Raw genomic sequence first — 18,494 nt, 5'->3', positions numbered from 1 at the left:
ACAGATTTTCAAGTACTAGAATACTGAAATGCTCTGACCGAACTTGGCAGCTCTGCATCCTGCATGCATTTGACCCATACCCCTCTAAACCTTTCCTATTCATGTACCTATCAAAAAGTATTTTAAACGTTGTTATAGCAGCGGACTCAGTTACCTCCTCTGGCAGCTTATTCCAGATACCTACCACCTCTGTAAGAAAATGTTGCCCTTCAGGTTCCTATTAAATCTCTCCCCTCTCACCGTATATCCACGTTGTCTGGTTCTTGATTCCCCTACTCTGGGGAAAATACTCTGCATTCACCTTATCTATTCATCTTATGATTTTATACACCTCTATAAGATCAGCCCTCAGCCTCCTGTGGCCCAAGGAATAAAGTCCCAGCCTGCCCGACCTCTCCCTATACCTCATTCTCAAGTCCTGGTAACATCTTCAAATCTCTGCTGCACGTTTTTCAGCTTAACATTCTATAGCAGGGTGACCAAAACTATACTCCAAATGTGTTGTCACCACAGACTTCTATAACTGTAACATGCCCTGATTAATGAAGACCAATGTACCAAAAGCCTTCTCATGCACTGTATCTACCTGTGACACCACTTTCAAGGAACTGTGCATCTTTACTCTGAGATCGCTCTGCTCAACATTCTCCAGGGTCATATAATTCACTGAAGGAGCTGCCCTGATTTGACTTCCGGAAATGCAACATCCACCCTCTGCTTCATTCCATGGTAAATTCTCTATCCATTCGTAGAAACAGAAGTGCAAATGCCAGTTAATACACAAATGTGCACAAAAATCACGAAACGTCACCTATCCATGCTCTCCACTGACCCACTCAGCTACGCCAGCACTTTGTCCTTTTTTGTTTTTTCTTTATCCATCCAGCTAGCTCTCCCTGAATTCCATGCAACCTAATCTTCCAGAGCAGCCTACCTTGTAGAACCTTATTAAATGCCCTGCTGAAGTCCATTAAGATAACATTAGTGGCTATGCCCTCAACAATTTTGATTACTTTGTCAAGAAACTTAATCAGAAGATCTCCTATGTACAAAACCATGCTGACTATTCCTAATTAGCCCTTGTCCAAATGCATATACATCTTATAAATGTCCTTAGCATAATGGTAGTCGCAGTCAACCTGCGGAAAGTTGAAATCCCCATTACAACCCTATTATTCCTGCTATCATGCCCCTACATATTTGCTCCTCTAATTCTCACTGTCTGTTTGGGAGCGCAAACCATCAAACTGATCGTCTCCTTCTCATTTCTAGCAAGACGAGAAACCTTTTTTCATGCGACTTGATGTGATGTGCAAAGTACTATCATATGTCATGTATAGTGACAATAAATGGCATATATCATATAACGTATGTTGGAAGTAGTTGGAAAATGTAACAAGGAAAATCAGATGAATAGTGAAGGGGAAATGAGGGCTTGCATTGAAAGAGTAGAGTGTCGGGCAAATTGTATAGTTCTTTCATGATTGCTTGAGTTATTGCTTTCTGTTTCTGTAATATTCTTTCATTCAATTTATTTAGGCAAATGTTATTTTTGACAGTTTTTTATAACTAAATGATTCTTGCAAACAGAAATGTTGGATTCGTCAACATTCAAGCGATTCATGGCCACAGTGGAGAATATCCTGGAGAACCTGGAGGACATGGATTTCACCACTTTGGGTAATTGTCAACCTTTCACTAGTAAATATTGGCAGCACTTTTGTGTGAGGCGCCATTTCCACTCAATGCTATCAGGTTTCCTTGTTAGTTCCCACGTTCAAAATCAAACTATTTCAGATGCTGTAATCTGAAATAGAAATCAAAAATGCTGGAAATACCCACAAACCATGCAGCATCCGGGGAAAGAGAAAAAGGTGATGTTTCGTGTTAGGAGCTCCTGATTCCAACCTCTAATATCTTTTCCAAAATTAAAAACTCAATACTGAGCTTTCGTACAGTTCAAATATTGATTCTGTGTCCAAATGTCCAAAATAGAGAAAATGAAGGCTGATTGTTACAACCGAACAAAACTCAAGTGAAAGAGCTCCGGACCAGTTACAAACAGCCGGATGGTTTTGGTGTAACAGACCCCATTACCCTCCAGAGAAAAGTCCATTGAGCAGCAGGGTTCAGGCCAAAGCACTTGCAGGAACTGGTTTAGAGCTAACAATGGCCTGTTTCCTTTCTCATTGTTACTTTTTTACATATCTTTCATTCATTCTTCTTTATCTCTCTACATCATCGTCTATATCTCTTGTTTCCCTTATCCCTAACCAGTCTGAAGAAGTGCCTTGACCCGAAACGTCCCCCATTCCCTATCCAGAGATGCTGACTGTCATATTACTCCTTCTTCACCTCCAACCATACTCCTCCCACTGCATCCTCTGCCTCTCTGTATTGCTTACCCCTGCACAGCATGTGTTGTTCCCATTCCCCCCCCCCACCCAATTCAGTTTAACTTCTTTCCTGTTAGCTTCCAGAATCCTCTGCATTTTGTTCTACACTGATCACCTGCCAACCTTTGTTACTGTCTCCACTCTTCCACCTGACTAATCTGCCATTCAACCTCTCCTCACCTGGATACACATATAACCTGCTAGCTCCTGCTAAACCCTTATTCCCCATTATTTACTTTGGCTACTTCCCATCTACTCTTCCAGTCCAGCTGAAGGGTCTCAACCTGAAACATTGGCTGTCCATTTCTCTCCACAGATTTTGCCTGACCTGCTGAGTTCCTCCAGCTGCTCTCTATTTTTGCTACAGATTCCAGTATCTACAGTCATTTGTAGCTCCCTAATTTCCCAGCAACCATCATCAACACAACACAAAGGTTGCACTGTGGAGTTTGGTCTTACACTTATTGTTACCTGGTATTATGGTTAATAAGTTATTGTATTAATGATTATATATTATCTGGATGTTATTGCCTTTACGGGCCTGTAAAGCTGCAGCAAGGAAGATTGCATTGTTCTGTTGTCAGTACATATGACAATTAAACAGTCTTGGCTCCAATTTCTCACTAGTGTAGAGCAGTGCGTAACTCTGGTTCTCCCCACAGGTGAAGATGATGAGCTACCTCAGGAGTTGCTGCTGGGAAAACAACAGCTTAATGAACTGAGCAGTGAATCTGCCAAAATCAAAGCCATGGGCATCATGGATCGGGTATGCACACTAGTTACACATCTTTGTGAAGGGATGATTCAATACCCTGACATCGACAGGCCTGATGAGGGGCTGAAGTATGCACTTGCAAATTGAAGGTCGAAGTTAAGACATGAACGAGCTGTTAGATTTTTGTGCTAAGTGCCAGCTAGCTGATCACTGGACCTCAAAGCAAAAGACAGCACCATAGTGAGCTGCTGACGTCTTTGAGTGGTTAACGTTTGAGTTCTTTATGAGTTTGTGCTTTATTTAAGGAAGATGGGTTCCGGGGGGGGGGGGGGGGGGGATGATTCTGTCTAGTTTGTGTAGATTGAAAACACTTTGTGGTCCAAAATTGTTGGTGTGCCCATTGAACAGCCTGATGAGGGGCTGATGTATGCATTTGTGTGGTTCTTAATTTTGAGAAACAGTTGATGTTGTGGCTGTAAATTCCTCCACACTAAATAAAGATTGGTCCACTGGTTTCTTGCCAATGGTAGCTGATGGCTTGGGCTATAACGCTTGTGCCATACACCACGACAGAGAAGGTCCTCAGTGCGATGGTACCACCTCCATGTAGACTGGGTGGTCAGTTCTGCACCTGAATAGCCGGTGAATTTGTTACATTTAGATTGATACAGTGCCCTCCATAATGTTTCGGACAAAGACCCATCGTTTATTTATTTGCCTCTGTACTCCATAATTTGAGATTTGTAATAGAAAAAAAAAATCACATGTGGTTAAAGTGTACATTGGCAGATTTTAATAAAGGCCATTTGTATACATTTTGTTTCACCATTACAGCAGTGTTGATACGTAGTCTCTTCCCCCCTAACCCCCCATGACAGCAATGTCATGTAAATGAAAGTAGTCATGTTTAGTATTTTGTTGCATATCCTTTGCTTGCAATGACTGCTTGAAGTCTGCGATTCATGGACATCACCAGTTGCTGGGTGTCTTCTCTGGTGATGCTCTGCCAGGCCTGTATTGCAGCTATCTTTAGCTTATGCTTGTTTCGGGGGCTAGTCCCATTCAGTTTTCTCTTCAGCATATAAAAGGCATTCTCAATTGGTTTCAGATAGGGTGATTAAGCATTTTTTAGCTATGAAAAACATCTTTGTTGCTTTGCCAGTATGTCTGGGATCATTGGCTTGCTGTAGAATGAACTGCCGGCCAATGAGATTTCAGGCATTTGTTTGACAATCAGATAGGATGTGTCTATACACTTCAGAATTCATTATGCTACTATCATCAGCAGTTGTATCATCAATGAAGATAAGGGAGCCAGTACCTTCAGCAGCTACTCAGACCCAGGCCATAATACCCTCACCACCACGTTTCATAGATGAGGTGGTATGTTTTGGATCTTGGCCAGTTCCTTCTCTCCTCCATACTTTGCTCTTGCCATCACTCTGATATAAGTTAATCTTCGTCTCATCTGTCCACAAGACCTTGTTCCAGAACTGTGGTTGCTCTTTTAAGTACTTCTTGGCAAACTGTAACCTAGCCATCCTATTTTTGCGGCTAACCAATGGTTTGCATCTTGCAGTGTAGCCTCTGTATTTCTGTTCATGAAGTCTTCTGTGGTCAGTGGTCATTGACAAATCCACACCTGACTCCTGAAGAGTGTTTCTTATCTGTCTGGGAATTTGGGGATTTTTCTTTATTATAGAGATAATTCTTCTGTCATCAGCTGTGGAGGCCTTCCTTGGCCTGCCAGTCTTTTTGCAATTAGTAAGCTCACCAGTGCTCTCTTTCTTCTTAATGATATTCCAAACAGTTGATTTTGGTAAGCCTAAGGTTTGGCTGATGTCTCTAAAAGTTTTATTCTTGTTTCCCAGTTTCATAATGGCTTCTTTGACTTTCATTGGCACAACTTTGGTCTCCATGTTGATAAACAGCAATAAAAGTTTCCAAAGGTGATGGAAAGACTGGAGGAAAGACTAGGTGCTGAGAGCTCTCTTGTACCTGCATTAAGGAGGCAATTAAACACACCTGAACAATTACAAACACCTGTAAAGCCATGTGTCCCAAACATTATGGTGCCCTGAAATGGGGGGACTATGTATAAACACAGCTGTAATTTCTACATGTTGAAACCAAAATGTATACTAAAATCTGACAATGTGCACTTTAACCACATGTGATTTTTTTTCTATTAAAAATCTTAAATTGTGGAGTACAGAGGCAAATAAATAAATGATGGGTCTTTGTCCCAAGCATTATGGAGGGTACTATATGAGCCGGTTCGCCTATACCCTTGTGTCCACCAACTCCACTATTGATTTGCACTTGGGATTTCAGCGCCTCATGCACTGCGAAATATGATATCAGTTGCGGTGAAGTAAGACATTTTATCATTGGTCATCGATCATTTAAACACGCATTAGTTCAGGGAATGTTGTGTGAAGGTTCTTTGATGGTTGGTGTGGCAGAACCAATCAAGTTATTTATATACTGAGGTTTAACTGATGGAATGTTTTGCTCTGCTGTTTTTTTTTGTGGTTGCCATTACAAGCACTGTCTTGAAAATGTTGCTGTTCATAGTTCACTGGCATCTTACCCTAAGTCTTGTGTTTACAGCTTCCAACAGATAAGATGGTAAAGGTGCTAAGTATCTTGGAGAAGAACATACAGGATGGGTCCAAGCTTTCGACTTTGATCAACCATGTGAGTTTAAAGCTTGCTTGTGGTTGTATGCCGCCAGAGTTCACATCAAATAATTAAACAATAATGGCACTGAACTTAAATATTCCAATGGTGAAATGTGACATGGGAATACAAATATGGAAATTTGTGCTTTGGAATTGAATGTATTTTTAAAGTCCTTTAAAAACTCAGCTGCATTGTTTGATGGAAGAGGATTGGACTGTCTACCTCAACCCTCCTCTCCTCATCAAATATATGGTTAGGTCCCAATACCTACAGTGTCCTCGGATATATCGGCTCAGGTCTAGGAGATTTGGCTGCCTTCATGTGTTAGGATCTTCATCATCTGTGCAAATGGTGACTGCTCTTCCTCCATTAGTTTGTTTGTGGATCCAGGTTCAAGATCTTGTGTCTTCATGAAACGCAGGTGTATAGTGATGAGAATGGTCCAAGAGTTGAACATGAAAGAAATGGGCCGTCCAACACACTATATCCATATCAACCATGTTTTTTTTCTCTACAGTAGTCCCATTTACCTGCATTTGCTCTGTAATCTTCTTGCCTTGGTTGTGTAAGTTTTGAATATCTGCCTATACCATCTCCTCAGCAGGTGATTCCAGAGGAAGTCTTACTCAGATCCCCTCTAAACCACTTGCCTTAGTCCAATGCCCCTTTAGTTTAGACAACTTCAAGAAGAAAGAAGATTTTTAATTATCCATCCTTTCTAGTCCCCTCCTAATTTTGTGTATCATAGAATTACCAGGTCACCCTTCAGCCGCCACCACCATTCCAAGGAAAAGGAACCCAGCCTATTTGTTCACAGTGGCCACCTGAGCTGGTTCCATGCCAGTTTAACTCCGCTTTCCCCTTCCCCCATCACCCAGTATGTCTCGGCCTTCTCGACTGCCAGGGTGAGGTACAATGCACATGCAGGGAATAGTGGGATATTGGTTATGTGCAGGCAGAAAAGAATAGTTCATGGCATCATGTTTGGCACAGACATTGTGAGCCAAAGGGCTGTTCTTGTGCTGCATAGTTCTAAGTTATCTGCTACACTTTGTGCATTAAAATAAATACTCTTCAGTCCATCATTCCTGCCATGTTCATTTTCCTCCCTGTTTGTGCAATTAGACCTACTTGACACCTGTTTCAGAAAGGGTGTGAGGGCTTTGGAGAGGGTGCCAAAGATGATTAGAGGGTGATTAGACAAACTTGCATTCTCTGGAGCACCGGAGGCTGAGGGAAGACCTGTTAGAAGTATTGAAAGTTACAAGAGGGTATTTATTATAGGATAAATAATCAGGTTTTTTTTTGCTGGAGTGGTAATGTCAAATACTAGATGGAACAAGTTTAATGTGAGGGGGAAAGTTTAAACGAGATTTACAAGGCAAATGTATTTCTACACTGAGAGTGATGGGTGCCTGAAACGCACTGCTATGACGGCAAAAACTACCTCTGATTCACCACCAGTAGTTTCAGTGCTGTCTGCATATCAACTTCCAGCCTCTGTCACTATCTCCACTTCCCTCCTCTGCCAAACAAACCCTCCTCACCTGCTGGACTTGCCTATTGTTTGCCTTCTCATGACCCCATTCTCATTTAGTCCGGATGGAGGGTCTCCACCCAAAACCTCGAATGACCATTTTCCTCCACGGATGCTGCCTGACCTGCTAGGTCTTTCTGGCTTCATATTCCAGCATCTGCAGTCTCTTGTGCCCCTTTATCTTGTTCACCACCGTATGGGCAATAAATACTAGCATATCAGCAATGTCCAGATGCCCAAAGATGAACTAAAAAACGTGGAATCAAGTTGTCCTTCATTACAAGATTGTCTCTTCCTGGTTCAAGATCGCTACTAATACAAACCACGAATCTCAGCCCTTGTATCATCACATGATATGAGGGCGACACAGTGGTGCAGCGTCTGAGACCCATGTTTGATTCTGACTACCGCTACTATCTGTATGAATTTGTACGTTCTCCCAGTGACCGCGCGGGTTTTCTCTGAACGCTCCGGTTTCCTTCCACATTCCAAAGACATGCAGGTTTTGTAGGTTAATTGATTTCTGTAAGTTGTTCCTCGTAGGATAGTGCTAGTGTATGGGTAATAGCTGGTCGACTCTGACTCGGTGGGCTGAAAGACCTGTTGCCGCGCTGCACAACTAAAGTAAATAAACTAATTTCCTTGAACTGAACTTCCTGTTACCATGGCACTGAATTAATTACTACTTCTGTGTACAGATCAGCAAACGGGCGATTCCTTTGCCTTTTGTGCCATCTGCTGTCAGGTGCAGGAATTGCACCATGTAACTTCCTGCGATTGCTTATTCAATAAATCAGTCCAACTTTCTACCTCAATCAACTTACACGGTCTTCAGTTGCAATGTGTTTTCTTCACCTGTGATAGGATTAAAATTCAAATCAATTCTAATTGGTTGGTGAAATTTGTTTGACATGTTCTTCACCTTGTGGACATTGTTGGTGAAGCCTACAGTTTATGATCAGCAGGCTGTGGTAAACAATAAGGGCCCTTCAGTGGGCAGTGAATTGTCAGTTACATTGCCTTGAGGCCTAGGTTAGGGAAGGGCAGAGGATCTACCCACCAAAGACATTTGTGAACCACATGAATTTTTATAATATTATTGAAACTAATTTGCTTTTAATTGACTGAACTCTCTTTGGCTTGTTCATCCAGGTTGCTGGATTATATGTAAGTTGGCAACTGAACCATCACTGAAGTAGTGTCAGCACTTGCCGGTTTGGAAGGATAGCAAAATGAGGGAAGCCCATCTAAGTTGACCCAAGGCTCTTATCTCACTGCTGCAATTAGTCCTTAAATCATTCCAATATTTTTTTAATCTTCCAAAACCACTGTAATTATTGCATATTTAGGCACCACATCCTTGCTAGGAAATGTTTATTTTCACATCCCTGTTGGAAAACTGCATGCGTCCACAGCCAACGGATCGGGTGAAGCTCTGCAGCTAACAGATAGAGGAGGTACAGAAAACATGGCCTTTCTCAGCTGTGTGAGCATTCAAATAAAGGCTGAAGTTAAGAATAAGCGATCCATCTTAACTCCCCCATGAACTCTTCATTTTCTCAAAGCCAGTGTTCAAGCAGTTTCATTCACTCCTCGTGATAGCAAAAATCAGCATTAAGCACTGAAAACAGCAACAGCTGGGTACCGGACTATGTCTGAGCAGTGGAAACAGCAACAGCCGGATACCGGACCACAGTTTATAGTTTAGTTTATTGTCACGTGTACCGAGGTACAATGGAAAGCTTTTGTCAGTCATCCAGTCAGCAGAAATACTACAATCGACCCATTTACAGTGTATAGATACATGATAAGGGAATAATGTTTAGTGATAAAGCCAGCAAAGTTCAATCAATGATAGCCCGAGGGTCACCAATGATGTAGAAAATACTTCAGCACTGCTCTCTGGTTGTGTTAAGATGATTCAGTTGCCTGATAACAGCTGGGAAGAAACTGTCGCTGAATCTGTAAGAGTGCATTTTCACACTTCTATACCTTTTGCCTGTGGGACTAGTGTAGATGGGACATGTTGGTCGGTGTGGGCGAGTTGGGCCGAAGTGCCTGTTACTATGCTGTATCACTCTATGATACTCAACAATTGAGCCTCCAGGCCCACCTTGGGTAGAGTGTTCTGAAGATTCCACTCCCCTCTGGGTGAAGAAATGTTACCATGTTTTTGTCCTAAATAATCAACTCTTTTTTTGAGACACTTGTCTGTTCAAGACGATTGTTCATTAGAGTAAATATCGCGACATCTATGTTTCAGTGGGATCACTGATGAATTTTCGGACATGAACATATAAGGTGGATTGCTACAATTCTCATGCTCAACCCATGTATCAACTAGCTGTAAGAGCAATCATCCCTGTTAACCTACTTTGTGCTCCCTCTATTGTAATACTTTTTCCTTAATTAGAGAAACAAATCTGTATATTCTTCCTGATGTGGTCTTATCCAGGATAGTGTATATAAGAAAGCTATTTCAAATGAGACCAAATCATATATTGTAATAAAGTCTTGCGTACAAGTTGCCCCTCATTGCCTGGTCTACCTACGTTAACTTTCATTGTTCAGTGTACAAGGATATCCAAGTCCCTCTGAACATCAACAGATGTACAGGTTACTCTGTAATATTTTCTGTAAAGATGGGCACCCTTATTTGTGTGGTATTTTGCAATGCGCTTGGACTGTCTTAATCTCCCAGAAGTCATGCTGTAACCTTCTCATAGCCCACAATGCCACCCAGCACTATATCTAAAGATTTGATTATAATGCAGTTGAACCTGTTTCACTAAGATAGTTATGCTGCACAGATACTGGCCCCTTGGCCCATTTTGTCCATGCCGACCAGAGTGCTGACCTGAGGCAGTTCCATTTACCTGTGTTTGACCCATATCCCTCAGATCCATTCATATCCATACGTTTAGAGGGATATGGGCTAAATGCATATCTCTCTTAAACATTGCAATTGTATCTGCCTCTACCATCTCCTCAGGTAGCTTGTACTACATACCATCATGTGTGTGTGTGAAAACATAGAACAGCACAGTAACGGGCCCTTCAGCCCACAATGTCTGTGCCGGACACAATGCCAAGACCGACTCCTATCTGCCCTAAATATAATCCATATCCCTCCATTGCCTGCGTACCCATGTATCTATACAAACCATTGTGTTCCAGGCACGACTGCCCTCTGTTTAAAGACAAACAATTTGCATTGTACATCTCCTTTGATCTTTGACCCTCTCACCTTAAAACTATGTTCTCTAGTATTTGATATTTCCATCCCGGGAAAAAGGTTCTCACTGTCTACCTTATCTATGCCTCTTGCATTGTAGGGATAGATAGATCAACCATGATTGGATGACGGAGTAGACTTTATGGGCCGAATGGCCCAATTCTGCTCCTAGAACTTTCAAATTGTTCATGTTCATTGAAAGGAAGGAAAAGCAATTAAAAAAACCTTGAATTTCATTGTAATATTCTGGAAGAGCGCAGGTTTATTTTACAAACTTGATCAACAACTGCATACACATTCTAACAGAGGAAGAGAGATCACATTTGAAATGCTTATTCTTCAGGACAATGAAACGGAAGATGAAGAGAAGCTGTGGCGAGAACTCATCATGGAGCGAGTAACCAAGTCTGCCGATGCGTGTCTGACTGCCCTGAACATCATGACTTCACCCAACATGTCAAAAGCTGTATATATTGATGATGTGATTGAGAGGGTGATCCTATTCACCAAGTTCCACCTGCAGAACACGCTGTACCCACAGTATGATCCCGTTTACAGAATCGACACCCATGGATCAGGTCAGTGATATCTCATAACCCTGCTCCATTATCTGCTTCTTGACAAAAACTAGCAACTGTTAGTTATCTCCAAAACCTAGGAGAAATTCTGAAAATACATTAAAGTTAATTGGGAGAGGGATGGATACACCGATTCTTATGAGTTCTGAAGGTAGACACAAAATGCTGGAGTAACTCAGAGGGGTAGCATCTCTGGAGAGAAGGAATGGGTGACGTTTCGGGTCGAGACCCTTCTTCAGTCTGAAGGGGCTCGACCCAAAATGTCACCCATTCTTTCTCTCCAGAGATGCTGCCTGACCCGCTGAGTTACTCCAACATTTTGTGTCCACCTTCGATTTAAACCAATATCTGCAGTTCTTTCCTACACAAGGTGAACCAAGTACTTGTCAGAATAGTCAGAGTCACGTAGCATGGAAACAAGCCCTCCGGACTACTGGCTCCACACTGACCATCGTGTACGCGGTAACACTAATCCTACAGTAGTCCCATTGTACCATCTCACATTCTCATTAGCTCCCTTCAGTATTCCATCATTCACCAGGGGAAATTTACAGCGCCCAATTCATCTATAGACCTGCATACATTTGGAACATGTCCGGAAGGCAGAATACCTGGGGGGAAATCCCACAGGGTCACGGAGAATGTGCAAACTTCACACACAGTACCAGAGGTCACGATCGAGCAGCTGTGAGGCAATGACTGTACTAGCTATGTCACTTGTTAAATGCTGTGGGAGTCTTTGCCATCATCATCCCTTCAGGCAGGGCTTCTAGATTTCATCAATCCTCAAGGTAAAATAAATCTTGCTTGGTAGGCTAAATCCAAACTCTCCTCCATTGAGGTGTATAAGATCATTAGGGGAATAGATAAGCTCTTATAACCAGAGTAGGGAAAATCAAGAACCAGGCGACACATGTTTAAGGTGAGGGGAAAATCGTGTCCTGATTTAATTTAAAACATATTCCCCTTGCCTTTCTATACTATTCTTGGGCCCCTCACCCCCCATTTCTCTATACCTGCCATGCTTTTTCTTTATCAGGTCCTCAGTATCTCTTGACATCGGGAGTTTCTTCAACTTGCTGCCTTTTTTCACCCTTATAGAAACTGGTTGACATTTTGAATGACTCACATGTCAGATATAGATTTATCCACATATAGCAGCTCTGATTTACGTTGTTTTCCGATCCATCGTTGCTTTTTGTACAACTACTATGCCTCAACTATCTACAATCTATATTAATGTCTTGGATAAAGGGACTGAATGATTCAGTGGGTTGTGTAGAAGGCACTGTGTCTGCACATGTGAGTGGGTGAAAAGTTGGCAGGGGAAGACAGTGTGGGAAAATGGTATTATCCACTTTAAATAAAATATTACTACCAATTTTGCAGTCCAACGGGATCTAATGATCCCGAAAATGTTTGATCATGTGCTTCAATCATAGGATTTGAAAGGCACATTATTATCTCAATGGAAAGAGATTGCAAATGAGTGGAGTATAACAATGTACTTGTGTGTGATTCACAAAATGTTGGCAGGCAGGCATGTGTAACAAATGGTTAAGTGGGCAATTGCATATTGACCTCTATTGTAAAGGAATTTAGAAATAGGAACTAAAAATGAATAGAGTAATGGCAGATGGAGTAAAGTGACGTATTGCACTTTGAGAGGTTGAATGTAAGGTGAACGTACACAGTTAATGACAACACCATTAACAGCATTGATGTGATGAGGGATGTTGGGGTCTTGTTGAGTAAGGTGGCAGCACAAGTAGATATAAAGAATACGTATGGTCTGCTTGCTTTCATTGCTACGGCAATTGAATATAAAAAATGTCATTAGATCCTGGTTTATCTCTGGACTTTTGAGGGGAGACTTGAGCAGCTATTTATAAGAGGCATAGACTCTTGGGAAACTTTGCGTGGAGACCCGACCTTTTTCTCGGGTTTCCATTGTCGTTGAGGCATTCCAACAGGAGAGATGGTGAGACCACCGTTGGAGCGGAGCTGGCCGGGTAGAGGAGGTATGCTGTCGTTGCTGCTGCTGCTGCTGCTGCTACCGCGAAACGACAGGTCTGTGTGCCTGGGATTTGAGGGCTTCTCAGGGCTCCTGCAACGGCGACTTGGAGTTGCGGGGTTGAAGAGCTCCTGGATTGCCCCGCGCGGCTTGGCCGCGGGCTCTGCTGGGCTCCAACATCAAGACCCGGTGTGCGACCTCGCAGGTTGGCTTTAGGCCGGGGACAATCGCCACTATGACTTTGACTCTGACATCGTATATGGAGAGATAAGTTTATTTGGCCTTCCATCACAGCTATGTGATGGATGTTTATGTTAAATGTAATTATTGTTGTGTCTGGGGTCTATTTGTATGTAATGTATGGCTGCAGAAACGGCATTTCGTTTGGACCTCCAGGGGTCCAAATGACAATAAATTGACTGACTCTGACAGTGCACAGGAATAGTAGACCACTTTGGTCCACAATGTGTGTGCTGAACATGATGCCTAGTTAAACTGATCTAATCTGCCTATATATGATCCACATCTTTCCTATGATGAAACCAGACTAATATAACCAGAACTGCATGCAGTACTCCAGATGCGACCTAACCAACATGTTATGAGGCTGCAGTTTGTTGAGTGATAGAGCAGACTCAAATCCTGCTGGTGTCTTTATTTTTCTTTGTCGTTTGTTCAAATAAAACTTGGAAGTGAAGTGATTTCCTTGGTGCAGATGACCTGTGACACTGCGGGGAAAGCCATCCACAACCAATAATCTCACTGGCATTCTGCCAGTGTGCTGAGTTGCAAATGTATCATAAAACATGCCCAGTCTCCTGTAACTTGCACCTGCTTACCTCACAGCAACATCCAAACACCATGAGGAGAATCGTTTTCATTCAAGTAAGTGATGCTTCCTCTGGCATCACTGCAGACGGTGAAGCAGAATGTTGTATTATTGACATCAGCTCAGTGTAGGTGCAGGATGCTAAACGTTCCAGGAGGATGCAGTTTAAACCTTTACATAAACACTTCTGTACATTGTGTATGTGTGTAGTTTTAGTCTTGTGGTAGGCTTGTTTGAGGCAGAAGTTTGTTGTTAACAGCGCTGCATGCTATAGTTGTGGGGGGGTTCTGCCTCATAATCTCATCATAAAATTGGTCATGAAGCCTTCAAATCTATACTGGCCCTCAGTATTCCAGTATCTCAGTCTCTGATTTAAGTTTTTGCAATCTACTATTTTGTACATGCTCATCAACATTCTGACCCCCCCCCCCCCCCCCCCTATAGGAGCAAAGGGGTCCTTCTGCAGTTGTACAGAGCCCTAGTGAGACCACACCTGGAGTATTGTGTGCAGTTTTGGTCCCCTAATTTGAGGAAGGACATTCTTGCTATTGAGGGAGTGCAGCGTAGGTTTACAAGGTTAATTCCCGGAATGGCGGGACTGTCATATGCTGAGAGAATGGAGCAGCTGGGCTTGTACACTCTGGAGTTTAGAAGGATGAGAGGTGTTCTTATTGAAACATATATGATTGTTAAGGGTTTGGACACTCGAGAGGCGGGAAACATGTTTCCATAATTGGGGGAGTCCAGAACCAGGGGCCACAGTTTAAGAATAAGGAGTAAGCCATTTGGAACAGAGACGAGGAAACACTTTTTCTCACAGAGAGTGGTGAGTCTGTGGAATTCTCTGCCTCAGGGCGGTGGAGCCGGGTTCTCTAGATACTTTCAAGAGAGAGCTAAATAGGGCTCTTAGAAATAGCGGAGTCAGGGGATATGGGGTGAAGGCAGGAACGGGGTACTGATTGGCGATGCTCAGCCATGAGCATAATGAATGGCGGTGCTGGCTCGAAGGGCCGAATGGCCTACTCCTGCACCTATTGTCTATTGTCCCCCAGCAGCCACCTACACTGGGGCAGTTTAATAAACCTTTGGCATGTGGGACAGACCAGAGCACTCAACAAAAACATAGTAGCAAGATTTTGTAAGTTCCACACAGACAGTACCTGAGGTCAGAATCAAACCCATGTTGCTGAAGGTGTGAAACAGGATGTTGACGAGCATATCCAGAACTGGCTTAGCCATAGAGTGCCTTTCCACAGGGATCAGTACTGGGTCCTCAGTTGTACATGATCTTGCATGAAAGTTTGGATGGATTGGATGGTAAGTTTGCAGACAACACAAAAAATTGGTGGAGTTGCAGACAATGCGGAAGTTCATCAAAACCATACAACGGGATATAGATTAGCGATTTGTGCAGAGAAATGCCAGATGGAGTTTAATCTGGGCAAGTCTGGGGTGTTGAACTAACAAAAGTCAAATGTATGGAGAACGTATGCAGTTAATGGCCAACACTGTTAAAAGCATTGATGTGCAGTGGTATCTTGGGATCCAAATCCATAGTTCTCTGAAATTAGCAACACAAGTAGATACAGTGCCCTCCATAATGTTTGGGATAAAGACCCATCATTTATTTATTTGCCTCTGTACTCCACAATTTGAGATTTGTAATAGGAAAAAAATCACATGTGGATAAAGTGTACAGTGTTAGATTTTAATAAAAGCCATTTTTATACATTTTGGTTTCACCATGTAGAAATTACAGCAGTGTTTATACATAGTCCCCCCCATTTCAGGGCACCATAATGTTTGGGACACATGGCTTCACAGGTGTTTGTAGTTGCACAGGTGTGTTTAATTGCCTCTGTAATGCAGGTATAAGAGAGCTCTCAGCACCTAATCTTTCTTCCAGTCTTTCCATCACCTTTGGAAATGTTTATTGCTGTTTATCAACATGAGACAATAGGCAATAGGTGCAGGAGTAGGCCATTCAGCCCTTTTGAGCCAGCACCGCCATTCAAAGTGATCATGGCTGATCATCCCCAATCAGTACCCCGTTCGTGCCTTTTCCCCATATCCCCTGACTCCACTATCTTTAAGGGCCCTAACCAGCTCTCTCGATCCCATCCAGAGAACCTGCCTCCTGCTATCTGAGGCAGATAATTCCACAGACTCACCACTCTCTGTGAGAAAAAGTGTTTCCTCGTCTCCGTTCTAAATGGCTTACCCCTTATTCTTGAACTGTAGCCCCTGGTTTTGGACTCCACCAACATCGGGAACATGTTTCCTGCCTCCAGCGTGTCCAAACCCTTAACAATCTTATATGTTTCAATAAGATTCCCTCTCATCCTTCTAAACTCCAGAGTGTACAAGCCCAGCTGCTTCATTCTCTCAGCATATGACAGTCCCGCCATCCCGGGAATTAACCTTGTAAACCTATGCTGCACTCCCTCAATAGCAAGAATGTCCTTCCTCAAATTAGGGGACCAAAACTGCACACAATACTCCAGGTGTGGTCTCACTAGGGCTCTGCACAACTGCAGAAGGACCTCTTTACTCCTATACTCGATTCCTCTTGTTATGAAGGCCAACATGCCATTCACATTCTTCACTGCCTGCTGAACCTGCATGCTTACTTTCATAGACTGATGAACAAGGACCCCCAGATCTGGCTGTACTTCCCCTTTTCCCAATGATGCCATTTAGATAGTAATCTGCCGTCCTGTTTTTGCTACCAAAGTGGAAAAGCTCACATTTCTCCACATTAAATGTCATCTGCCATGCATCCGCCCACTCCCCCAACCTGTCCAAGTTACCCTGCATTCTCATAGCATCCTCCTCACAACTGCCACCCAGCTTTGTGTCACCTGCAAATTTGCTAATGTTACTTTGAATCCCTTCATCCAAATCATTGATGTATATTGTAAATAGTTGAGGTCCCAGCACCGAAGTCCAAAGTTGTGCCAATGAAAGTCAAAGAAGCCATTATGAGACAGAGAAACAAGAATAAAACTGTTAGAGACATCAACCAAACCTTAGGTTTACCAAAATCAATTGTTTGGAACATCAATAAGAAGAAAGAGAGCATTGGTCAGCTTACTAATCGGAAAGGGACAGGCAGGCCGAGGAAGACCTCCACAGCTGATGACAGAAGAATTATCTCTATAATAAAGAAAAATCCCCAAATTCCCAGACAGATCAGAAACACTCTTCAGGAGTCAGGTGTGGATTTGTCAATGACCACTGTCCACAGAAGACTTCATGAACAGAAATACAGAGGCTACACTGCAAGATGCAAACCATTGGTTAGCCGCAAAAATAGGATGGCAGGGTTACAGTTTTCCAAGAAGTACTTAAAAGAGTTCTGGAAAAAGGTCCTGTGGACAGTTGAGACGAAGATTAACATATCAGAGCGATGGCAAGAGCAAAGTATGGAGGAGACAAGGAATTGCCCAAGATCCAAAGCATACCACCTCATCTGTGAAACACAATGGTGGGGGTGTTATGGCCTGGGCATGTATGGCTGCTGAAGGAACTGGCTCACTTATCTTAATTGATGACACAGCTGCTGATGGTAGTAGCATAATGAATTCTGAAATATATACACACATCCTATCTGCTCAAGTCAAACAAATGTCTCAAAACTCATTGGCCGGCGGTTCATTCTACAGTAAGACAATGATCCCAGACATACTGGCAAAGCAACAAAGACGTTTTTCAAGGCTAAAAAATGGTCAATCACCCTATCTGAAACCAATTGAGCATGCCTTTTATATGCTGAAGAGAAAACTGAATGGGACTAGCCCCCAAAACAGGCAGAAGCTAAAGATGGCTGCAATACAGGCCTGGCAGAGCATCACCAGAGAATACACCCAGCAACTGGTGATGTCCATGATTCACAGACTTCAAGTAAAGGATATAATACGAAAATACGAAACATGACTACTTTCATTTACATGACATTGCTGTGTCCCAAACATTATGCTTCGGTTGTTGTAGCTTCAGTTATTGTAGTGTGCTTTACAGGTGCTCTCCTAAATCTACATTTACAGATGCCCTCCCCTAAAACCCCCTCCCATTTATATGCCCTCCCCTAAATCCGCATTTACAGGCACCCTCCCCAAAATTCACATTTACGAGTGCCCTACCCTAAATCCTCCGTTTACAGTTGACCTCCCTTAATTCACCATCTAGCTGGCTCCCAGCTATCCAGTATGTAGCTCAGTCTAGCTAGCTATCTAGCTATCCAGTATGTCGCCATCTAGCTAACTATCTAGCTATCCATTATGTAGCCATCTCGCTAACTATCTAGTTATCCAGTATCCAATACTAAACATGACTACTTTCATTTACATGACATTGCTGTGTCCCAAACATTATGGTGCCCTGAAATGGGGGGAACTATGTATAAACATTGCTGTAATTTATACATGGTGAAACCAAAATATATAAAAATGGCCTTTATTAAAATCTGACAATGTGCACTTTAACCACAAGAGGTTTTTTCTATT

General features: G+C 42.6%; 1 protein-coding gene across 4 annotated transcripts in view; it reads left to right on the top strand.

Moving 5' to 3' along the window:
• nipblb (NIPBL cohesin loading factor b) overlaps positions 1–18,494 on the top strand; it is a 333,312-nt gene that overhangs the window by 174,047 nt on the left and 140,771 nt on the right. For all 4 annotated transcript variants that reach the window (XM_055631095.1, XM_055631096.1, XM_055631094.1 and 1 more), the window contains 4 exons: positions 1,591–1,680; positions 3,059–3,162; positions 5,725–5,811; positions 10,912–11,146. In XM_055631095.1, coding sequence (XP_055487070.1) covers positions 1,591–1,680; positions 3,059–3,162; positions 5,725–5,811; positions 10,912–11,146 — 516 coding nt within the window. The remainder of the gene's footprint in view (positions 1–1,590; positions 1,681–3,058; positions 3,163–5,724; positions 5,812–10,911; positions 11,147–18,494) is intronic.

Source organism: Leucoraja erinacea, unplaced genomic scaffold, assembly GCF_028641065.1.
Source record: "Leucoraja erinacea ecotype New England unplaced genomic scaffold, Leri_hhj_1 Leri_64S, whole genome shotgun sequence".
Lineage (NCBI taxonomy): Eukaryota > Metazoa > Chordata > Chondrichthyes > Rajiformes > Rajidae > Leucoraja > Leucoraja erinaceus.
The sequence above is the reverse complement of the archived record's forward strand: the minus strand, read 5'-3'. Positions and strand labels throughout refer to the sequence as shown.